Raw genomic sequence first — 24,563 nt, forward strand, 5'->3', positions numbered from 1 at the left:
TCCTCTTTCTCCTCCTCTTCCATTTCCTCCTCCTCCTCCTTCTCATCCTCCTCCTCCCTTCTCCTCCTCCACCCCTCCTTCTCTTCCATCTCCTCCTCCTCGTCCACCTTCTGCTCCTTCTCCTCTTCCTCCTACTTCTTCATATTTTCTTCCTCCATCTCTTCCTGCTTCTCCTTCTCATCGTCCTCCTCCCTCTCCTCCTCCTGCAGCATCTTCATCTCCTCCTCCTCCTTCCCCTCCTTCCCTTGATCCTCCTCCATGTCTCCCTCCTCCTGCTCTTCTCCCTCTCCTATTCCTCCTCTGCCTCTATCTGCTGCTCCTCCTCTTACTCCCCCTCCTTGCCTTCTTCCTGCTCCTCCATCTCTTCCTCCTCTTGCTCCTCCTCCTTCTCTTCCTCCTCCTCCTATTCCTCTCCCTACTTCTCCTCCATCTCCATCTTCTCCTTCCTCCTCCTCCTTCTCTTCCTCCTCTTCCATGTTCTCCTCCATCTCCTCCCTCTCTTCCTCCTCCTCCTCCTCCTATTCCTCTCCCTACTTCTCCTCCTCCATCTTCTCCCTCCTCCACTTCCCCTTCCTCCTCCTCCATGTTCTCCTCCATCTCCTCTTCCTTCTCCTCCTTCTCTTCCTCCTCCTCCTCCTCCATGTTCTCCTCCATCTCTTCCTTCTCTTCCTCCTCCTCCTATTCCTCTCCCTACTTCTCCTTCATCTTCTCCCTCCTCCTCCTCCATGTTCTCCATCTCCTCCTCCATCTTCCCCTTCCTCCTCCTCCATGTTCTCCTCCATCTCCTCCTTCTCTTCCTCCTCCTCCTCCTCCTCTGTGTTTTCTTCCTCCATCTCTTCCTCCTCCTCCTCTTTTTCCTTCGTGTCCTCCTCCTCCTCTAAGGTGACACAAGTTGGGCATGGTGTATCTATTGTCAGCAGGGGAGAGGGTGTGATAATGCCTGTTAGCATAATCACATCCTTACCTCCTCCCGTCCAAGATGATCAGTGCCACAGTGGGTACAGCCTTTACCTGCAGAAAACATCTGTGCAGTCCTTGTGTGAGCATGGAATCATCTGCAGTGACCCACCCCAGGCAGGCAGGCAGGCAGGCAGGGGGCTCTGAGCTTCAGACACCACAGGGATTGCCCAGCGACCCTCATGCTCTATCGTTCAGTCACAGAGTTCCCAGTCACAGGGTACAGAGGATCCCCTCTCTGCCCTATGAGCCTGCCCTGTCCACGGAGACAGCAGTGTCATTTCCACAGCCAACTGCTGGCACCACAGGCAGAGGCTTAGCCCACTACGTCATAGCACACTGCAAGTGGCAACTTACCCACTGTGCCACAGCACCAGCCCCCAGTTCGTAGTCTTGCTGCATGAGTGATGTTTTCCTCCAGTGATATTACATGCTTGGGCGTCATGGTCTGTCTTTCGTGGTCTTTGTCCTGACCTTGTTCTGGAAGTGGTGCCCCTTTGGACATAAGCACACAGCAGGTACTTGATTTCTCTCTGGTACCTCACCTTGTTACTCTCATTATACCCCTGGTCAGTTCTTGTATGTGGCTCTCTGCAATTTCATTATGGGCTTTAGTGTGCCCCTGGTCAGTGAAGCTGTTTCACCTTATCCTAAGGAGAACTACCCACGCAAACCCGCTGATAGCCTCACTCTGTCTTGTTTTTGAACTCTTGGATTCATTGGGTATCCTGTTCACTTATTTGAAGGGAGGTGGTTGGCATGTGGACTGCATTGAGTTTTGCAGAGTGCTTGGTGCAATGGTTAAGCTGCCACTTGGGATGCCTTCATACCATATTGGAGAACTGGGTTCAGATTCTTTCAATTCTGCTTCCTGCTGTTGCACACCCTGAGAGGGAGCAGGCAATGGCTCAAGTATGTGGGTCCCTGCCACCCACATCAGATACCCAGATGGAGCTCCTGGCTTTGACCTGGCCCAGTATTGGCTGTTGTGGGCATTTGGGGAGTGAACCAGTAGATAGAAGAGACTTTCCCTCTTTTTCTTTCTCTTTTTGTCTCTCTCTTGCTCTGCCATTCAAATATAAGTAAAACTTTTTTAAAAGAACCCCACTGTAGTAGCTGGCTGTTGCAGAACCCTTGAGACGATGAAGCATTGCATTTCCTCTCTCCCTCCTGATAGGTTATTTTATCCTGCTGTCCAGAAAAGGAACTCGAAGCTCAGTGAGTTACCTGGTCAGGGTCACGTGGTTCTCAAAAACCAGAAAGTCAAAACCCAGTATGTTGAAACAGATTTATTTAAAAGGCTTAGCAACAGAGCAGGAGAGACAGATTTTCCATCCATTTGTTCACTCCCCAGATGCAATGGCCAAGGCTGGGCCAGACTGAAGCCAGAGCCAGGAAACCCATCGGGGCCCCTCATATGGCTGATGGGCCAAGTGCTTGGGCATTGTGTGCTGCTTTCCCAACTGCGTGAGGATGCTGGATTGGAAGTAGCATAGCCAGAACTTAGAACTACAGCATAGGTTAAGGGCATTCCAAGGGGTGGCTTACCCCTCTGGGTCACAACACTGACCCCAGAGTCTGTTTTTCACTACTCAGAGGGGTGTGAGGCGGCCTGTGAGTGACACCTGCAGTGAGCAGGCCTCCTTCCTGCAGGCGAGCTCAGGGAGGAGGTGAGAGAAGGGAAGCAGAGGGCGGGGTGTCCCAGCTGGAGGGAAACTTGCGGGAGAAGCAAGGATTATTTCTTGTTCCAGGAGGCACGAGTAGGCCTCATGGGCGGCAAGGTCTTCACCTGCTGAGAGCAACACTTAGGTTGTCTGTTGGATGTTCACCAGCCACAGATGACACATCCAGGTCAGACATGACCGGATAGTGCAGTGCTTGCTGTTCGCCACTGTCCTCGCCCACTTGAATTCCCTGGTCCCTAAGGGATCCATATCTCAGCAACACGGAATTGTAGGGCACAGAGGAGCGAGGCTGGGGGTTTATTTTGGACTCTCCTTTAGAGTCTGTGGGCCAGGGTTCAGGAGGAAGAGGTCAGGGTCCTTCCACTCCCCAGGTGGGCGGCACTCCCAGGGATGCTCTCTGCACGGTGGGTGAGCACAGCTCCACCTCTCTGCCCGAGCGCTCAGAGGTCGGGAATGGCCGAGGTGGACTTCACAGCAGCGGTTGCTGGAAGTGACTCACGTCCCAGCGCTGTGGATTCGCGGTGGTGGTGCTTGTGGTTCCCGCAGACCCCGGACCTGAGAGAACCGCAGTCAGACCCCATCGCTGCTGTCTGACTGGGGACCCTGGGCAGTGGTGTGGAGCTGCCTACCTCAGATAGCTACCTGGAGTGGAGGGCATGGCAGCGTTTATTTCATGGTGGCGAGGGAATTAACAAAAGTAACAAACACAAGGAACACAGCCAGACTCCTGGTGTTTAGTTCTTAACCTGTTGACAGGGGACCTATTATTGTGTTGATACAGAAATTTAGGAAGAAATGAAATGGACTCCCTAAAATGACACAGTGGAAAAGTGTTCATCAAGATTGGACTTTCCTCTGGCAGTCAGGCCGCCTTGGGACTGTGTGCACAGCTGAAGACAGGAGAGACTGAGCTGCGTGCCTCTTGTGACCGTATTTTCTTACAGATCTGGCTGCGCTTAGTGCCGCGGTGGGAAAGGGAAGTGGGGTCCTTGTTCCTGGATATGTCACAGCTTCACCATTTGTCAGCTCCGTTGTGCTCCACTCACACCTGAAGGTCATCCGTCCTGGTTTTCTTGTTCCTGAATCCTGTCACCTGTAAGAATTGGCCTATGGAAAATAGGCCTCTGACTGTTATGGAATTCTCTGCCATCTCTTTAAGATTTATTTGAAAGAGAGGTAAAGACAGGTCTTCCATCTTCTGGTTCACTCCTCAAATGGCCACAACAACTAGAGCTGAGCCAGTCTGAAGCCACGAGCTGCTTCTGGGTCTCCCATGTGGCTGCAGGGGCCCAAGCATGTGGGCCATCTTCCACTGCTCTCCGAGGCCATAGCAGAGAGCTGGATCAGAAGTGGAGCAGCCAGGACTAGAACCTGACACTGCAGGCTGCACCTTTACCCCCTTACACCACAGGTACCGGCTTCTCCATAAGCTTTTAAAAATAAATGGGCTAGGGACTCGCACTGTGGCATAGCGGGTATGGGCACTGGTTTGAGTCCTGGCTGCTCCACTTCTCAACCAGCTCTCTGCTATGGCCTGGGAAAGCAGTGGAAGTTGGCCCAAGTCCTTGGCCCCCTTCACCTGTGTGGGAGCCCCAGGGAAGCTCTTGGCTCCTGGCTTTGGATCAGTGCAGCTCCGGCTGTGGTTGCCATCTGGGGAATAGTGAACCAGCGATGGAAGACCTCTTTTTCTGCCTCAGCTTCTCTGTAACTCTGCCTTTCAAATAAAATCTTAAATGAGCCAAACGATTTAGTATACTTTTATGCAAAAGCTGTGGTCATTGCCTGTGTGGCTGTCTGCTGCGTCAAGGACTTGTTGCATTTTATATTTCAGTGTTGCCAATGACACTGTTTTGTTAGGCTTGTCAGACTGTCCTTGCCAAGTTCACAAGTATTACAACAAATAGGTGTATTGTTACAAAAATTATAGATCAGAATTATAGTGTCTTCCTATGGCACTTGCACATATACCATATACTGAGTCCTGGGGTTTAAAGTCTTGCAGGTCTAAAGTCCCTGGAAAGTGTGGATTCCACGTCCCTTGTGGATATGAACATAGCCTGTTCACATTGTGGCATGTTAAATGCCCTTATTCCTCAGCAAATATGAAGTGAAACCGATGCCCAATCCTAATTGTATTATTGACATCTGTATTCATGAGACAGTGCAGCTCATGTGAACTGCATTCTGAATTCATGAAGTTCTGTAGGTTAGGGAGACCCAGGTCTCCCACAGGTTCGTTTCATGTAGTTCAGCTGCCGAGATTCCAGGCTATTGTCCTTGAGCTACCTCTTCTACCACGAGAAGCAAAAAACATCTTCTTGTGTGAGAATGCATGTTTTTTCACATCTTTGTTCCCTACCATGGCTTGTACATATCCAGTGAGGACTTCTCCCTATTTTGCTTTAGCTGTGCTAGCTGTCCATGTAGCTTACCCGCTTTTGCTTCTTGAAGCACAAGCTACCAGTACAGGTCAAAAAACATTTCTCCTCAGTTTCTCCTGTGCAGATTGTCCTAAGATGCCTAGACCTTTAACAGGACATAATTGCTCTAAAACCCATCTTCTTTAGACATTATTGCCAGTGATGTTTTAGTTTTCTGAGAATATATCTTCTGTATGTTATACATATGGATACTTTTAAAAGTTCATGGAAAATGGAATTAAGTTTGTTTTGGTATACTTGTAAAATATTTAAGGAGTCTTCAAAAAGCTTGTGGAAAATGCATATTTTGAACACAGCTTGCATTGATTTCAGTGTTTTTGCACCAAAAAAACGTTTTCATCCAAAATTTCTGCAGACTTTTTAAAGTACCCTGGTATCACTACATTTGATGCTATGACAAGTTTTGTTTTCTGTAATCTAGATGTGGCATTTAGGGCTTAGATCCTTAAGAGCTACTTAATATCTTTAAATTAGACATATACTTCTTAGACTTCATCCAAATTAATTCTTTGAAAAACATTAAATGTAGCAAATGAAGACAAACGAAGTATACACACATTTTGAATATAAGACTTATCAAGATTACTTAAGTTTTATATTTTTGTGTAGAACCATTTTAAAAGTTTTTTAAATCTATGCCCCACCCCTTTTTTTGTTGCAAGATTTAGTTATAATTAAATTCTTGGCCGCCGCCGCCACCCAGCCAGGCTGCTGTCAGTGCTGCCGCCGCCATGGCTCAATACAAGGGCGCCGCAAGCGAGGCGGGCCGCGCCATGCACCTTATGAAGAAACGAGAGAAGCAGCGCGAGCAGATGGAGCAGATGAAGCAGTGGATTGCAGAGAACATAATGAAATCCGATATCGACAAGAAGTTCTCTGCTCACTACGATGCGGTGGAGGCAGAGCTCAAGCCCAGCACCGTGGGTCTGGTGACCCTGAATGACATGAAGGCCAAGCAGGAGGCCCTAGTGAAGGAGCGGGAGAAGCAGCTGGCCAAGAAGGAGCAGTCAAAGGAGCTTCAGCTGAAGCTGGAGAAACTGTGAGAGAAGGAGCGCAAGAAGGAGGCCAAGCGGAAGATCTCTAGCCTGTCTTTCACCCTGAAGAAGAGGAGGCAGCCATGTACGAGGAGGAGCTGGAAAGGGAAGAGGTCACCACGAAGAAGAGGAAGTTAGGGAAGAATCCAGATGTCGACACAAACTTCTTGCCTGACCGAGACCATGAGGAGGAAGAGAACCGGCTTCGGGAGGAGTTGCGGCAGGAGTGGGAAGCCAAGCAAGAGATCAAAAGCGAGGAGATGGAGATCATCTTCAATTACTGGGATGGCTCCGGGCACCAGCGGACAGTCAAGATGAAAAAGGGCAACACAATGCAGCAGTTCCTACAGAAGGCGCTCGAGATCCTTCGTAAAGACTTCAGTGAGCTCAGGTCGGCAGGCGTGGAGCAGCTCATGTACATCAAGGAGGACTTGATCATCCCCCACCATCACAGCTTCTACGACTTCATCGTCACCAAGGCCCGGGGAAAGAGTGGGCCACTCTTCAACTTCGACTTTCATGATGACGTGCGGCTGCTCAGTGACGCCACCGTGGAGAAGGATGAGTCCCATGCTGGCAAGGTGGTGCTGAGGAGCTGGTATGAAAAAAACAAGCATATCTTCCCCACCAGCCACTGGGAACCCTACGACCCTGAGAAGAAGTGGGACAAGTACACAATCCGCTGAGCATCCTGGGAGGTGGTGTGGTCTCGGCTCCTCTTTGGCTTCCCCGGGCATGCCACTGTGTCGTCGTGGCTCTGGACGTCTGGCTACCCCAACCCTGGCAGCGCCATTCCCTGCCTTTGTCTTTTACAATAAAAAGAATGCACTTGTCAGAGTTGGAGCAGGTGCACTGTGGGAAAAAAAAAAAATTCTTAAGTTATGAGGGACAGCCTTTCCCATGGCAGCAATAGTAGCAAGCAGTGAAAATAATCCCCATTTGAGACACTTAAGAAATTTTAGTCTTAAAACCACACACAAGGGCACTTCACAAGAAGTTCATGGATACAATTAAAAGATGTTGATTTTGGAGCAAAAATATTTTGAAACCCATAGTTTTTATACTATGCATTTTCCGTAAACTTTTTGAAGTGTCATCATACTTTGATGATAGACCTGTCTGCCTTCAAACTGCTTTACTGCTGTGCAGCACTCAAAACAGTCTGCAAAAGTTCTGAGTCCCTAAGATGTTTATGCTGACAGTAACTGACCACAGAAGAAATATCTAAGCCTGGTGAGATCTGTCTGTACCTCCAAAGTTAAAGCCAGAGTAAGATGGCTCTTCTGGATGTGCTTAGCTGCAATCTTCTCCACTCCCCATTTACTACAGGGACTTCTGGGCCAACAAGTCATGTTGTACCTGGCCCCCCGTCAGTCTCACAAACTGCCTACCAAATCCTGTACTTGGAAAGGACTTGGGAAATAGCTTCCTATGAACTGTGCCAGGATACATAGAGTATCACTGGGAACAAAACTCACACAGAGCCCCTTAGAAATACATGTCATCCACACCATACAGTCAGGATCACCCGGCCCTGCAGTCTTGCCTAGGAGGCCCAAGTGAGCAAGGAGAATTATAACAAGACTAAGAATTATTTTCTGATGCATAGGGTACCATTGAGCCACATGAAGACTAGCCCACCAAAGCTGTTCCCCCTTCACAACGGCAGAGCACAATTCAGTTCCAAACTGATCCTGCATGGTACATGTGCCCCCACCAAGGCTAAAAATGGCCTGAACAGTCAGGTATTTATCAGTACGTACTGAGACAGACTGTTTTCCCTCAGGTGATTTGAAATAGGGAACATTAATCACACAAATGGCATCTATGAAGACAGCAAAAACCTCCAAGCCAGCAGAACTCAGATGGTTCTTCTGGCCAGTGCAGGTTCTTGTCTGTCTGAAACAGTTCAGCAGGATGGAAGATGACCCCCAAAGGTTCCTATTATTCAGGATTCCCTTAAGGGCTGGGGATATTGGGGATATAACATAGGGCAGCATGTGCTTGATGCTAAGCAGACTGTAGAGTGCAAGTTAGCTGCAGAAAGTTTCTCAAGTGCTTAGCTCTCATGGTGAGCCTCTGGCTTTGAGATACAAGGTTCAGCTCCTGTCTGCAGCCCTTGAAATATCTGTCTTTGAGTTGTGACCATGGTGACAGTGCTTCCCATGAATGACTGAGGCCTTTCTCTTGTATGAATTTTCTGGTGCCTGGCAAGGGAATACCGTTTGTTGAAGGTCTTCCCACACTGACTGCATTCATAGGGCTTTTCTCCAGGGTGGATTCTCTGCTGCTCGATCAGTTTGTTCTTGTAGATGAAGGACTTGCCACAGGCAGTGCATCTGTAGGGCCTCTCTCCACTGTGAACTCTCTGGTGTTGAATGAGGCCGATGTGGTGCCTGAGCACTTCCCACATTCACTACACTCACAAGGCTTTTCTCCACTGTGGATTCTCTGGTGCTCAAGAAGCTTGTTTTGGGGGCTGAAAGCCTTCCCACATTCATAACACTCATAATTTTGTCGTCTTGCGTGGATTCTCTGGTGCTGAAGAAGTTTAGCCTTAAGATGGAAGCGTTTCCTACAGTCCTTGCACTCGTAAGGTCTTTCCCTAGTGTGAGTCTTGTGGTGCTTAAGAAGCGATTGTTTGCAGATGAAGCACTTCCCACAGTCACTGCACTGTGTGTCCTCTAGTGTCGAATATAGTCAGATGAGTGAATAAAGGCCTTGCCACACTTGGGATACACGTACGGTTCCTCTCCAGTGTGAATTCGCTGGTGCTCCAGGAGTCTCTTCTAGTGGATAAAGGCTTTCCCGCATTCCTTGCACTCACAAGGTCGCTCTCCAGTATGGATTCGCTGGTGGTCAAGAAGTGACTGTAGATGAAGGCTTTCCCACAGTCACTGCACTCATAGGCCCTTTCTCCACGGTGTTCTCTGGTGTCGGAGGACTGAATAAAAGATTTCCCACATTCAGCACACACATAAGGCCTTTCTCCAGTGTCGATTCTCTGCTGATGCCCAACAAATGTTTGTTTGTGGCGGAAGGACTTCCCACATATACTGCACACATAAGGCTTTTCTCCATTGTGAGTTCTGTGGTGCCTCACCTCTGAGTCATTGGAGTTCAAAGACTTGTCGCATTCACTGCATTCCTAAGCTCTTTCTGCACTGTGAGCGCTCTCATGGCTGCTCCATTTGCAGTGCCTTTGCTCCTTCTGAAAGGTCTCCCTGCTTACAGGTGGATACCCGCTACTGCGGTCAGTCGGGTGCTGAAGGCCCACGCTGCCCAGAAAATTCTTCTCAATGTCTTTGCATGTGAAAGGGTTTTCTGAGATAGGGACTTCGCAGTTACTCACAGGCAAGATCATGTTTGCCACACAGGTGTATGGTTTCTGCCCAGGAAGTGCTCCCTAGTGCGCAGCCAGGAACAAGCTGTCTGTCGTGACTAGGATGCACATCTCACAGGGATGAGGTTTGGGGATGGCTGGACCAGGCTTTGGAGCCCTGGCCTGGGGCACTACTTCTAGGGAAGCAGTGTGCCGAGGATGGGCTGCTTCAGCCTCTACTCCATGGCAGCACCCTGACAGCACAGAAAGCGCAGGTGAAGTGTGTGAAGACTTCGGTGAGGACAGCTTGCCACAAGTACCTGTGGAACAGAGGCACGGGGTTGCTGGGTCACATCAAAGTAACTGAGACTTGGCAGCCACCACCTGCATCCCATATGGATGGGCTGTGCCACTTCTGATCCAGCTCCCTATTTTTTTTTTCTTTAATTTGACTGAGTTACAGACAGAGAAAGGTCTTCCTTCCGGTAGTTCACCCCCCAAATGGCTGCCACGGCCAGAGCTGTGCCGATCCAAAGCCAGGAGCCGGGTGCTTCTTTCTGGACTCCCACGCAGGTGCAGGGCCCAAGCACTTGGGCCATCCTCCACTGCCTTTCCAGGCCACAGCAGAGAGCTGGACTGGAAGAGGAGCAACCAGGACCTAGAACCCAGCGCCCATATGGGATGCCGGTGCCACAGGCAGAGGATTAACCTAGTGAGCCATGGTGTCGCCCCCCCCCCCTTTTTTTTAATTTGCTTACTTGAAAGGCAGAGTTACAGAGGCAGAGAGAGGTCTGCTGGTTCATTCCCCAAATAGTCGCAATAGCTGGAGCTGGGCCGTTCCAAAGGCAAGAGCTTCTTCTGGGTCTCCCACATGGGTATGCTGCTTTTCCAGGCCATAGCAGAGAGCTGGATAGGAAGTGGAGCAGCCAGTACTCAAACATAGGATGCTGGCACTACAGCAGTTTTACCCGCTATGCCACAGCGCTCCCGCCATCCCCCACCCCCGCCACCGCAATTAATGAGCCTGGAAAAGTACAAAATGGCTTGAGCTGCTGCCACTCACATGGGAGATTCGGACAGAACTCTTGGCTCAGCTCCTGCTGTTACAGCCATTTGGAGAATGAACCAGTAGATGGAAGATCAATCTCTCTCCCCCTCTAACTCTGCCTTTCAAATACATCATTCAAAAAATAAGGTTAGACCATGCAGTACTGTGCCTCTAAAGTTGCCCATGGCGGTGAGGCCACCACACCACCAAGAGAACAAGGGCAGGGCAGCAGCTCCCTCCCGTCAGTGGTGGGTAGCGGGAGTTTATCAGGCGAGAACTGTGTGGAATTATCCCATCCCAAGAAAATGCAGATACAGGGGTGTAGCTTGTGTTGGAGGATTCTGAAGTCTGTATGTGTATCTCATGGCACAGTAAATGTAGGCTTATGTTGAACATGGAAGAGGGAGGAACAAAACACAGCCAAGGGTGAGAAGTCAGAGCAGAGACAGGAGACAAATGAGACAGGGCCATGAGCCTGGGGTGGGTGGGCACAGGGTACTTGACTACGATCCGGGCATATGCTAGAAAAGTCATACCCTCCCCCTGCTCCTCTTGCTACAGCTGGAGAGTGCTCCACCTTGCCAGGATCACAGGGCTACCCCCCAATCCCCTGATTCAACTGGGATCTGAGAGGTGGGAAATCCTACTGGGAAAACAGGAAATTGAACACTGGCTTAAAGTGACCCAACCCTTATCTACAGGAGAGAAATTTGGGGGGAGGTCTTGTCACAACCTGGGGTTTCCTGTAAATAGTAACCACGTAACTGCTGAGTCAGGCCGACTAAAGACAGGAGGAGAACCTGCGACATTTGTTACAGCTCCAAACGGTGACTTTCGTGAGGACTGGCAAAGCCACAGGGCATGAGGGGGGCAAGCTTGAAGACGATAAATTCAGATCCTTAGCTCACAGACTTCAGGACCGTAGATGCTAGAGCTATAAAGTGCCCAGGCCAGGCAAATCCAGCACCCAGGGTCTGGAAAGCAGGCCGTGGTCCAGCTCTAGCAAGGTCAGGGTGACCCCCGGAGAAAGGGGACGAGTAGAGCTCAGCATAGATCGGCAATGTGATGGCGAGGGACCTTACCCAGCGAGGCTGTAAGTGCAAAGTTGTCCAGCATCACACAGTGATACAGGCATCTCTGGGCTTCATCAAGGAGCCCCCTCTCCTCCTGGGAGAAGCGCACAGCGACATCCTCAAAGGTCACCTGGCCCTGTCATGACGGGGAAAGGTAAGTTCAGGATCCACTTCGATCCCCAGCATCGCCACGTGGCGCGAGGCGGCGCCGTCGGAGCTGTGCAGCTGCACACAGCGTCTCGGCCTGTGCCTGCAGTCGGCTCCCGGGGTCCTGACACTCACTCTGCCACGTCCTGGCTTAGACAGGACCCCAGGTGCACCTGCAGCTCCTTCCTCACTTGGGCACCGCTCTCAGGCCTGCAGCTCCTTCTGTGTCCAGGATGACTGCTGCCCTGCCGGATGCCATTCTCCTCCTGGAGCCCGCACTGCTCAACCGGGAAAACCTAGTTTGTTACAAAACATACTCCATGTCACCCAGCAGTGCCACTCCAAAATGAGTGAGAAACTTATTTATAACAGCTACATGTGCAACTGCAGAAACTTGGAAGCAACCAAGAGGTCTTTCAGTCTAGGTAAGCAGAGGAACTGGTACATCCAGAAAAGCAGATATTCCATGGTGCTAAAAAAAAAAGCAGGGGCTGGTGCTCTGGTGTAGTGGATAAGGCTGCCACCTGCAGTGCCAATGTCCCATATGGGCACCGAGTTCTATTCCCAGCTGCCCCTCTTCCGATCCAGCTCTCTGCTGTGGCCTGGGATAGCAGTAAAGGATGGCCCTCTCATATCTTTTTAAACAAATGAGTGGAGCTGGCATTGAGGTATAGCAGGTAAAACTACTGCCTGCAATGCCAGCATTCCACAGGGGTTCCAGCTCTTCTCCTCAGCCAGCTGTTCGCTAATGGCCTGGGAAAGCAGAAGACAGCCCAAGCTTTGGGCCCCTGCCACCCTCATGGGAGACCCCCAGATGAGGCTCCTGGCCCAGCACTGGCTTTTGCAGCCATCTGGAAAGTGAACCAATTGATGGAAGATCTTTCTCTCAAAGTTCTACATCTTTCTTAAAAAACGAACTATCAAGCCATGAAAACACTTGGAGAAACCCTAAATGCACATTACTAAGTGAAGAGTTTGAAAAGGCTGCATATTGTTTGATTCCAACTATGACATTTTGGGAAGGGAGAAACTATGGAAACAAAGTCAGATGTCTATAGGTACTAAGAGTGAAGAGGGTAGAAAAGATGATTAATAGGAGTACAGAGGACTTACAGGGCAATGGAAATAGTGATGATACAGGCCAGCATACATCTGTCTAATCCATACAATGCACAACACCAAGAAAAATCCTAACTATAGGGGCTGGCACTGTAGAACAGCGGGTTAATGCCTTGGCCTGAAGCGCCAGCATCCCATATGGCCATTGGTTCTAGTCCCAGCTGCTCTTCCGATCCAGCTCTCTGCTGTGGCCTGGGAAAGCAGTGGAAGATGGCCCAAGTCCTTGGGCCCCTGCACCTACATAGGGGACCCGGAAGAAGCTCCTGGCTCCTGGCTTTGGATCGGCACAGCTCCAGCCGTTGTGGCCAACTGGGGAGTGAACCAGTGGATGGAAGACCTCTCTCTCTCCTCTCTCTGTAACTCTTTAAAAAAAAAAATCCTAACTATAGACTTTGTGTAAATGTTCAATTCTAAGTAGACCTACCACGCTGACAGGGGACACAGATAGTGTTTGGGGGTGGCAAGGGATACAGGAAAGCTCTACTCAGTTCTATGAATGCTAAAAAATAACCTTTAATGAAAGTGTGAGAGAAGCCCCACTCCTTTTGTTAAGTACTCCTCCCATTCCCTTTCCCTCTCAGACGATGCCACTTCCACAGTTTGATCTGCTAGAGCCAAAAACCTGAGGTCACCCCTGACTTCTGTCTCACCACGTCCAGCAGAAAGTTGTCCTTATTCGTAACAGATCAAGGAACAGACCACTCAGCTTCAGCACAAGGGCTGGGGGCTGGGACCTGGCCTCCGTCAGCACTCACCGGGAATGTCACAGCAGGCACGAGGCTCATCCTCGGGCTCCTGCAGTCAGGGATCTTATTTAGGACCCGAGTCGCATCACTTCCCTCCACACTCCCACTACCCTCAGTAGAGGCCTTGGCTCCCGAACCTGCCACTCCAGGACTGACTCCTGCCCATGCCTGTGTTACACTCGTCTCCAGGCATTCAGATGCCTGTTCCTTTCCTCAGGAAACCTTTCAGGATCTCAGCCTGCTCAAAATGGGAACAGTTCCTTAGAGCTTTGGCCCTGACTGAGTAGCGAAGCTACAGAGGGGGGACAGCCCCATCGCCGTAACAGTGCCAAGACCATGGGTGTGGGGATGAGGGCTGGAGAGGGTTCTTCTGCTTACCTGTGACGGTTCCACAAAGCCCTCAGCCGCCATGGGGAGCTGTGAGAAGAGGAAGGCTGTAAGACAAAGGTGATCCAGGTAGTTTTCCAAGCCCATGTTCTCTCTGCCTGGCACTGGAGAAGACTCATAACCTCAGGGGCTCAGTCTTCACCACTAACTCTTGCCAACGAGATTTGCAGGGTGGAAACCTGCAAATGAGAGCAACCTTCTAATACAGCTGTAGGCATCACAATCACTAGTGTATGCCCAGTACTACATTTAGCTCTCCCCAGGGTGGGCATTGGGTGGGACAGTTAAGTCACCACTTGGACCCCAGCATTCTGCACTGGAATGCCTGGCTTGAGTCCCGACTCTTCCATTTCTGATCCAGCTTTTTGCCAAAGTTCACCCCAGGAGACAGATGATGGCTCTAGTACTTGGATCCCTGCTACCCACGTGGGTGACCCAAATTGAATTTTAGGCTACTGGTTTCGGCTTGGCCCAAGCCTGGCTGTTGCATGCCCTTCAGGGAATGAACCAGCAGATGGAAGATCCATCTCTATCTCTCAAATAGAATGATGATAAATAAACTTACTACCAAGCCCAGGACTAACATTTCTATAAATGCTTTTGATGAGTCTACCTTTTATCAAATAATTACAGGCATCTGTAATTCTGAAACAAAATATGTAGGTCCCCCCCCCCCATACCAGTTCTTCACGGCAGGGTACTTTCTTCCCCCTTTAGCTAGACCGCCCAGAGGCTTCCTGAATCTCTGTTCAAGACCTTATATAACCTGATCTTCACCCCTCGCCCCGGAGGCCTGAGGCTAAGATCTTAAAGTTACTCTGTCTCTGCTGACCAAGCCCCACTGTGAATTTCCAGGGACCACACTCCAAGCCACTCTGAAAACCCAGGTTTCCTAAGGGAGAACAAATGCCACTCTTCACTGAGGAGATTCCAAGAGCTTTAGTCTTTGCGAGGAACACAGGACAAAAGTTCTATCTTTAGGAAAGCAGAATTTCAGCCAAGTGCTGAGCGCTTTCATAAATGTTAACTCTGCGGTCTGCAAAGCTCTCCACAAGGAGTAAACGGCCGCATGGTACAGTGGCGCCCGCACATGGCCTTCCGCCCGCATCCATCCCAGGCTGCCCTCTGCAGCAAGCCCTGTGACCACAGGCCTCTGCCCCTCGCCTTTCACCTAGAATCCCGCTAGCACACCCCAGAACTTCCCTCTGAATGTGAGCTGCAGACCCCAACCCGTCAACATGTGGACGGCACGGGCCCAGTCTCCACCCTGCTTCCTGCTTCCAGGTGCCCAGTTAACTACACTGCAATATTCTAGAATCACGTCCAGGGGCCGGCGCAGCGGGTTAAAGCCCTGGCATCCCATATGGGCACCGGTTCCAGTCCCAGTCCAGTGGGGGATGGCCCGTGCACCCACGTGGGAGACCCAGAAGATCTGACCCCTGGCTTCGGATCGGATAGGCTCCGGCCATTGCGGCCTTTTGGGGAGTGAACCAGTGAATGGAAGAGCTGTCTCTACCTCTTTCAGGTAAATAAATATTGTCCAAAATCCACCTCCTACCTACCTGATTCTCTAATTCTCCCAGATGTTCAGGTAGCACCCTGGGACCTGGCCTTCACGCCCTGCTGTGGCTCAGGCGCGACTGGGGGGAGCAGAAAACCCCTCCAGCTTTAGGACATTGCAAGATTCTATTCGTGTCGTGTCCCGCCCCACCTCCAGCCCGGTCCAGAGTCCACCGTAACCTTGGACGCTATCGCAGTGGTCTCCCAAGTGTCCCCCTCATCACCTCCTTCCCAGCCTTAGGGATACTTGTAAACCCCACTCACACTCCCCAGGCCCCCAGAAGCCGGCACGGGGACCCCCGAGGCCGCCCTACAGGCAGGGGCCTAGGCTGCCCTCCATTTGGGGCCCTCACCTCTGGGTGAGGATCTGGAGCCCGCAGCACGCACCCGGGGCGATTTCACCATCTTGGCCACTGCCACAGAGGCTGCGGGCAGACTGGGACCTCGGGAAGCGCCACGGCCGGAGAGTCCGGGAGCGAATCTCGGCCGCCGCTCACACTGAGCCTCACGTCTCTTCCGTCTGCAGCGGGGAGAAACGCCTGCCCTAAGCCCCTTGGCGCCCCAGCTACTAGGATCTGCACCAGGCTGGGACCAGCGCCGGGGTAATCAAATCAGAAACCAGCAGACCGATCGCCCAGCCTAGCGCGCCGGAAGTCCCGCCCCAAAGCAGTGCGCACTCGCGGGAAGTGTCTTTTAGGCCTTCATTGGCCAAAACGTTCGTAGATTGGGCGCACGGCATTCTGGGTAATGTAGTTCCTGTCCTGCCAGCGCGACTAGCGAGATCAGTACCCTACAAAATTCAGTGGAAGGGTCTGGGGGAGAGGAACAAAGCACCTGAAGCTAGAGTTGTAAAAGCTGGTCACATAAATTTTAAATACTGTTTGGGGGCCGGCGCTGTGGCTTAGCGGGTAAAACCGCCGCCTACAGTGCCGGCATCCCATATGGGCGCCGGTTCGAGTCGTGGCTGCTCTTCTTCCCATCCAGCTCTCTGCTCTGGCCTGGGAAAGCAGGAGAAGATGGCCCAAGTTCTTGGACCCCTGCACCCATGTGGGAGACCCGGAGGAGGCTCGAGGCTCCTGGCTCCTGGCTTTGGATCGGCGCAGCTCCAGGCGTTGTGGCCAATATGGGAGTGAACCAACGGATGGAAGACCCTCTATCTATACCTCTCTGTAACTTTCAAGTAAATAAATCTTAAAAAAACAAAACTGCTTTAAAAACATAAATACTATTTGAGGGGTACATGCTGTGGCGCAGCAGGTTAAAGCCCTGGCCCACAGTGCAGGCATCCCCGCCGTTGCAGTCTGGGCTGCTCCACTTCTGATGCAGCTCTCTGCTAAAGCTCCTAGGAAAGCAGAAGTCGGCACAAGTGCTTGGGCCCCTGCACCCACGTGGGAGACCCAGGTGATGCTCCTGGCTCCGGATCAGCTCAGCTCCAGCCATTGTGGCCAGCTGGTGAGTGAATAAGCAGATGAAGACGTTGCTCTGTCCCCACCTTTCTAACTCAGTCTTTCAAGTAAATCAATCATCTTTTAAAAAATGAGTTTTATTTTTATAAAGTCAAAACATTAGAAACAGCACATTTTTAAAAGTTGAAAGCTGACAAAATCCTTAATTTAAAGAAATTTCTTGGGGGTAGGAGTTTGCCTCTTCTGCGGGCTGTAGCGGGTAAAGCTGCCACCTGCAGTGCCAGCATCCTATATGATCACCAGCTGCTCCAATCCCGATCCAGCTCTCTGCAATGGCTTGGGAAAGCAGTGAAAGATGGCCCTGCACCAGCATGGTGCTTTGCATTGGCCCAGCTCCAGCCACTGTGGCCATTTAGGGAGCGAACCAACAGATGGGAAGGGCAGGGAGAGGGATCTTCCCTCTGTCGCTCAAATAAATGAATCTTTGAACCAAACACACACACACACACACACACACACACACACATATACACACAAGCTGTGTCTTCTGACACCCATATCCCACATCAGAGCACTGGGTTCAAGTCCCAGCTCTGCTTCTGATCCAGGTTCCTGCTAATGCATGGCCTGCAAGACAGCAGGTGAATGTCTCAACTCCTTGGGTCACTGCCACCCACGTGAAAGACCTGGATGGAGTTCTCTTTACTGGACAAAATAATCAGGCCCTTGCTGCTTGCCCTGGACAGTCCACTCACCAGACGAGAGTTGTGAGAGGAAGGAATTTATTTCAAGCTGGCCATCTGAGGAAAGAGTGATCTCTGGATCTGAAAATGTGCTCTTTCCCTCCCAATAAGCCCGCAACGTGTTTTTACAGGGAAGGGTAGCTGCAGGGGAAAGCGATGAGGCCAGTGAGTGTTAATCGGGCAGGCTGTCAGACTCGGTTCCGTCCGGGGCCCCTCCAGGTGGAAGCCTCTTGATAATGGGGTTCAGCTGTCTGCACACCCTCAGCCGGGTGCAAGCCCTGCCTTTCCAAGACCTCTCCTTTCAGCAGGCTCCTGAAACCCCCCTGCAAGCATTACTCACTGGTCACAGGCAGTTTACATCAGCCAGTCCTTGTCAGCCAAATTACGAGGGGAGGGAGGTGCCTCACTGTGATTGCCAGTTACCTGCTGATGTCCTCCATCCCATATCTACGGAACAGGGGCATCGACTCCAGGCTGACCCTTCCTGCTGATGGACAGCAGAGTAGGGGACCTGGGGAGTGACAAGTTTTGACATGGGGAAGAATGTCTTCCTTGGTTTCTCCCTCTCAGGGAGAGCAAGTCAAAGACATTTGTTTAATTGTTAGCTTAAGTATTTATTTGCAAAGTTTCTGTCTATGTAACCCAATAGGCATATAAGACAGAAAAAGGGCATTTAAAGTCGTTATAAAGATTTACTCTATCTTTTCTAAGGCATAAGGCATGGGTGAGGCACGAGTTTTAGTCTTTGGGTTGAGATACCTCGGGGCAATGCTTTTGCTTCCGAAGTTTTCTTAAAGGTCACTCATGCATATTTGACTAATTTTTCTAATCCATTCAGCTGCTTGTCTGTAAATAATTTCAGGTCTGGAGTTTCTAAAGGGACATCAATCAGATACAGCCTGCTGGAATATACTGTCCAATGCATTCATACATCGGTTTCTCAGGAGGCTCTGAAAGCAGGGTGGGTATACTTAAAGACAATACAATTCTTACAGTAATGTTTACATTATCAGATAATACAGCTACTTCCCAAACAGTCCTAAGTGAGCTGGGAACCTCGCTGTTGTTCCAGAAGTGGCAACATGGCAAGGTGGGCATCACGTGACTGTTACTCTAAGACACATCCAGCTGTGGGCGACAATGCCCAGGTGTTTTAAATGTACGCCACTGGGAACTGCACTTAGTTTTAGATTTTGAGTTAATACTCTGTCCTAATCACCTTTTTGGTAATCAGAAATCAAAGAGCTATCCCAGGTCCAGTATGGGTGCCATGTGATTCTAGCATGTACTATGACAGTTTCAGGTATCATGTGTTAACAAAGCTCTGAAAAGGTGGCTTTCTGTACAGGCTGCACTTCTTGCAGGCTATTGTGATAGTTACCATTGGGTAATCATGCCTAAGAACTCTTTCAGGGGCCAGCACTGTGATGCAATGGGTTAAAGCCCTGGCCTGAAGCACTGGCATCCCATATAAGCATTGGTTCTAGTCCCAGCTGCTCCTCTTCCGATCCAGCTCTCTGCTATGGAGTGGGAAAGCAGTAGGAGATGGCCCAAGTCCTTGGGCCCCTGCACCCACATGGGAGACGGGGAAGAAGCCCCTGGCTTCTGACTTCAGATCAGCCAAGCTCTGGCCTTTGCGGCCTTCTGGGGGGGTGAACCAGTGGATGAAAGACCTCTCTCTGTAACTGTTTCTTTTTTAAAAGATTTATTTGAAGACAAAAAACTTTTTCATAACCTCTCAGCCTTATGTTTTTTAAAAAAGATTTCACTTGAAATACAGAATTACAGAGAGAGGTAGAGACATCCATTAGTTCATTCCTTCAGTGGAGCTAGGCCAATCTGAAGCCAGGAGCTTCTTCTGGGTCTCCCACATGGGTGCAGGGGCCCAAGCACTCGGGCCATCTGCTGCTGCCTTCCCAGGCCATAGCAGGGAGCTGGATCTGAAGTGGAGCAGCTGCAACTCGAACCGGCACCTATACAGGATGGCGGTTCTACAGGCCAGGGCTTTAACCCACTGCACCACAGCACACCTCCTCAGCCTTAATTTTAATTTAGGGTTGACACTAGTGACTCCATCTTAACTCCCATATTCCCCCACTTTGTCATCTTTTTCTTGAAAGTAGCATTAACCAACGGTTCTGTACTAGGCTCTGTTGGTTCCATGTTGCCAGGATGAACTTGGTCCTGGTGGGTTGGTCTTACTAGTCCCATGTTGTGGGGGAAAGACGGAGGACTAGGAGTCAGTGTCAGAAACCTTTCAGCCACATCCAAGCAGAATCTTTAGAGGCTATGTTTAGAGTCCATGGTCAGAATAACCACTCCTGCAGGCGCGAGCCATCCTCTCAGATCAGCAGGCCAGCATTTCTCACTAAGAACTGTACTGAGGGGCAGTGAGTGAGCACAAAGCTCAAAGAGGAAAATGTCCTTTAAACAAATTTGCAATCCAGTAGCAGGCAGTAGGGTCTTGATTATTCGCATTAATACAGAAAGTCAGTTTATCATATAGTAATCTCAGATTTAAAGAACACTCAAAGCTAGCAAGCCTAACCCAGGCAGACTCAGCTTGTTATTTTACAGTCTAAATTAGCTCAAAGAGCTATTTCCTCTCCATGCTAAGAATCCTATCCTGGAGACCGGTGCTGTGGTGCAGTGGGTTAAAGCCCCAGCCTGCAGTGCCTGCATCCCAGTTCAACCTGGCTGCTCCACTTCCGCTCCAGTTCTCTGGGCCCCTGCACCCACGTGGGAGACCTGGAGGAAGCTCCTGGCTCCTGGCTTTGGATCAGTTCAGCTCCATTGCTGCCACTTGGGCAGTGAACCAGCAGATGGAAGACATCTTTGTTTGTCTCCCCCTCTCTCTAACTCTTTCAAATAAAATAAATCTTTTTTTTTTTATACAGGTAGAGTGGACAGTGAGAGAGAGAGACAGAGAGAAAGGTCTTCCTTTGCTGTTGGTTCACCCTCCAATGGCCACCACGGCTGGCGCACTGTGCCAATCCGAAGCCAGGAGCCAGGTACTTATCCTGGTCTCCCATGGGGTGCAGGGCCCAAGCACTTGGGCCATCCTCCACTGCACCCCTGGGCCACAGCAGAGAGCTGGCCTGGAAGAGGAGCAACCGGGACAGAATCCGGTGCCCCAACCGGGACTAGAACCCGGTGTGCCGGTGCCTCAAGGCAGAGGATTAGCCTAGTGAGCTGCGGCGCCGGCCAAAATAAATTTTAAAAGAAAGAAAAAATCCTCTCCTGGGGCTGGCACTGTGGCATAGTGTGCTAAGCCTCTGACTGCAAGGCACCAGCATCCCATCCGGGTGCCAATTTGTGTCCTGGCTGTGCCTCTGCAGTCCAGCTCTCTGCTGTGGCCTGAGAAAGCAGTGGAAGATGGCTCCAGTGCTAGGGCCCTGCACCCATGTGGGAGACCCAGAAGAAGCTCCAGGCTCCTGGCTTCGGATAGGCCCAGCTATGGCCGTTGCAGCCATTTGGGAGAGTGAATCAGTGGACCTTTCTCTCTGCCTCTTCCTCCATCTCTGTGTAGCTCTACCTCTCAAATGAGTAAATTAAAAAAAAAAAAAAAGAAAGAAAAAAAAGAACCCTATCCTTTGAAATTTCCTCAATTGGAAGCCAAAAGACTCAGTTCAGAATTTTAAATCTAAAAGAATTTTCAGAAGTTCAAACCATTTTGGTCAAAAATAAGATCTTAGATTGTAGAGGAAATACGGCCACAACCAGAGACAAAGAAAGAAGAGCGGCCCCTCCTCCCAACACAGACCTGGAAAAGCCGCTGCTCCCAGGTAACTAGTGAGCAGCTGCCATTGGGATCTTGTCTAGGGAGGGAAGACGTCCTAAGTTCTGCTCTGTGAACTCAGTCTTATTCGTCCTAATAAATCTGCCCCTGGTATCTCTTTTACAAACATACTGGCCCCAATGACCATTGGAGTGTGGTCCTAGGTCACGTAGGCTGCAGTTTAAACCCAGCAATGCTGTAACAGCTAAGGTGTGATGCTGATGAATTTATAAATACTGTAAGACACTTGGGATTGTTGCTCAGTTCTCAGGAGATGATTCCAGCTGAGCCTGCTGGTGTAGTAAACTGCTTGATCCTCCACTGAATCTGGTGCCTGTTTGTAGGAAGGGAGTTCTCCCATCCCAGGTTTCTGTAACAAGATAATTTAATACATTGAATCTGGGGCCGGTGCTGTGGCATAGAGGGTAAAGCCGCCGCTTGCAGTGCTGGCATCCCATATGCATGCCGGTTTAAGTCCTGGTTGCTCCACCTCTGATCGGCTCTCTATGGTCTGGTCTGGGAAAGCAGTGAAGGATGGCCCAAGTCCTTGGGCCCCTGCACCCATCTGGGAGACCAAGAAGAAGCTCCTGGCTTCAGATCAACCCAGCTCTGGCTGTTGCAGCCAACTTGTGAGTGAACCAGCAGATGGAGGAGCTCCCCCACCCCCGTGTAACTCTGCTTTTCAAATGAATGATTTTTTTTAACAGGCAGAGTTAGAGAGAGACAAAGAGAAAGGTCTTCCTTCCATTGGTTCACCCCCCAAATGGCTGCTATGGCCAGCGCACTGCGCCCATCCGAAACCAGGAACCAGGTGCTTCCTCCTGGTCTCCCATGTGAGTGCAGGGCCCAAACACTTGGGCCACCTCCACTGCTCTCCCGGGCCACAGCAGAGAGCTGGACTGGAAGAGGAGCAATCGGGACAGAACCGGCGCCCCAACCGGGACTAGAGTGTTTTGAAAGGGAGAGTAGCTGCAGGGGAAGCCCACTCAGCTGCCAATTAGGCAGACTGTCAGACTTGCTTCTGATGGTCCACCCCGGGTTCTACCTGGGGTGCCGGTGCTGCAGGCGGAGGATTAGCCTAGTGAGCCACAGCGCTGGCCACAAATAAATCTTTAAAAAAATATTGAATTTGAGTTCTCAGCCAAAGCTGTGGGCCCGATATAATCAAAGTTCAGATGATCAAACATTTTTAAATGGGTAGATGAAAACTCAGTTCTCCCAATCAAGCCTCAAAGACCACAGAAACACAAGGAACCTCCCCCAAGACACAGAAAATCCTTGTTACCTAAGCCAGTTACATAGAAAAGCCCCAATTAAAAATAGCACATGACATCAATATAGGAGCCAATTACTTCTAAACAAATTTAAAACCTAAGTTTGTCACATGAACCCAAAGGTATTTGCATTAATTTGACAATTTAGGCTTATGTAAGCACTTTATAAATCAAAACATAACTCTTAAGGAATCTTTTACCACAGACACAACATACAATACACAAACACATATATAACATGACAGAAGATAAGGCAGTTTCTGTAACAGCTCTTTTAAATTTCTCACTCCTTTTAATCACCATCAAGTGATTAGAATCACTTCTTGCTCTTAACCTGAATTAACCATGACTTTTCTCATTGGAACCTTCAGGAGAAAAAACATCATGAAACCATTTAGTTTTCAAGATAACTCTAGTTCCGGTTAAGGAGCTGAATTCTCATGAGAAAGTCTTCATTTCAGATTTGTCACTTTAAATCATCTCTGCATTATGATGTCTTGTCTCCCACTGTCAATTACACCAGGGACGTCTGTGGGAAGTTACACCGGGTTTTAAGAGCAGGGGAGACCTGGGCGCTGCTCTACCACTAGGGCGATGCAGAACTGCAGCTCCGGCACTTTTACATCAGGAGGGACTCGAGAATGAACCCAGACACCCAGCAGCTGATGACCGGATCAAGAAACTGATTTTATATAGATGTAGTACGGAATACTACTCAGCTGCAAAAAACAATGAGATCCTTTCTTGTGCAACAAAATGGATGCAACTGGAGACCATTATACTCAGCGAAATAAGCCAGTCCCAAAGAGACACATACCATGCTTTCCCTGATCTGTGGTAACAGAACCAGAAACGTATAGGAGCGAAAATCACACTTTGAGATTTGATGACTGTTTACAGCCCTTGTGTCCCCACCCCCTGGATAAAGTTTTTTCTTCTTACTATTCGTTGAACTCTTTACTTGGTGTAGGGTTAATCTTATGAGTATAAAGTTACCTGAAAGTAGATCATTGTGAAAATTGAGAGGGAATAAGAGGAGGAGAAGGAAGGGTGAGAGGGTGAGTGGGAGCTAGGGAGCAAGTATCGCTATGTTCTTAGGTCTGTGCATATGAATTACATGAAATTTATTTGCTTTCATTAAAAATTAAAATGAAAAAAACATAGGAGGGACACCTAACACATCCCTTTCGGCATCAATGGCTGCAAACACAGCTGTTTGAAAGTGTGTGTAAAAGGTTATTTTCCTCATCATGTAGTTCTTCCTGGGTTTTACTGTCAAGTGGAACAAATTTTTTTCATTTGAACCATCAATCTAGATCCTTCTTTATAAAAAAGAGAAAAAAAACCTTCTTACACAACAGGAAAACTTGCACATAAGGATTTCACCCCATTCACCAGAGCTCTGAGAAAGCCTCCATAGCCACAGGACAGCATTCAGTTCACGGATCCATCTAATGCTGCCTGCCTTTAAGATCCAACACACACACACACAGGCCGTGCAGTATTAGCCATGTCTTAGCTATACAGTCACACTTACAGGCTGCCCAATCAACCAAAATGCGACCCAACAGGCTTGAACTGCCATGTTTTACCAAAGAAAGAAATTCTCAGACAACACTCTCCCAAGCCAAAGCCTCCTCATGGAGGGACTGTGGTAGTGGTCTCAGAATCTTATCTCCCACCAGTCGGTTCCGGAACAAACGACTTAGCCCAAGCAGTGAGGACAGAGGGTTCCTGGTATGCACCCAGTTCGCTTACCTGGGCTTGGCTCCTGAAGGCTCCCTCGAAGCACCGTTTCAAACGAAGCGTTTCCAATAGCTGGTGCTGCCGCGGGGAGAGAGGG

At 49.8% G+C, this 24,563-nt stretch overlaps 1 protein-coding gene, 1 long non-coding RNA gene and 1 pseudogene across 12 annotated transcripts in view; 2 read left to right on the forward strand and 1 right to left on the reverse strand.

Annotated features, from left to right (window-relative positions):
• Positions 1 to 9,098, forward strand: part of LOC149120683 (protein FAM50A pseudogene) — a 19,154-nt pseudogene extending 10,056 nt beyond the window's left edge. The window contains exon 2 of the transcript XR_016225123.1: positions 5,746 to 9,098. The product of XR_016225123.1 is annotated as a protein FAM50A pseudogene (transcript). The remainder of the gene's footprint in view (positions 1 to 5,745) is intronic.
• LOC100345635 (zinc finger protein 549) lies at positions 5,642 to 16,190 on the reverse strand. 10 transcript variants are annotated; one of them, XR_016225125.1, is made up of 7 exons: positions 15,907 to 16,040; positions 13,951 to 13,989; positions 11,843 to 12,003; positions 11,570 to 11,696; positions 10,198 to 10,345; positions 8,340 to 9,759; positions 5,642 to 6,969 (listed from the first exon to the last, which is right to left on the reverse strand). XR_016225125.1 is itself a non-coding variant. In XM_089320010.1 (5 exons), exons 2-4 carry the CDS (start codon positions 13,981 to 13,983, stop codon positions 10,239 to 10,241), a joined length of 267 nt encoding a protein of 88 aa, XP_089176136.1. In that variant the 5' UTR covers positions 13,984 to 13,989; positions 15,873 to 16,189; the 3' UTR covers positions 5,642 to 6,969; positions 10,198 to 10,238. The 10 variants fall into 10 exon arrangements, 7 of the variants coding, with proteins under 7 accessions (XP_089176136.1, XP_089176135.1, XP_089176133.1 ...); XR_016225124.1 differs by having other exon boundaries at positions 13,951 to 14,006; positions 15,873 to 16,005; XR_016225126.1 differs by lacking the exons at positions 8,340 to 9,759; positions 10,198 to 10,345.
• On the forward strand, positions 16,132 to 23,664 carry LOC149120684 (uncharacterized). Its single transcript, XR_016225129.1, has 4 exons — positions 16,132 to 16,263; positions 16,504 to 16,971; positions 18,531 to 18,629; positions 23,244 to 23,664. It is a non-coding gene; the product is annotated as an uncharacterized LOC149120684 (long non-coding RNA).
• Positions 23,665 to 24,563: the final 899 nt, after the last annotated feature.

The sequence above is a fragment of the Oryctolagus cuniculus genome, chromosome 18 (assembly GCF_051225735.1).
Source record: "Oryctolagus cuniculus isolate XC-2025 breed Fujian yellow rabbit chromosome 18, ASM5122573v1, whole genome shotgun sequence".
NCBI classification, from domain to species: domain Eukaryota; kingdom Metazoa; phylum Chordata; class Mammalia; order Lagomorpha; family Leporidae; genus Oryctolagus; species Oryctolagus cuniculus.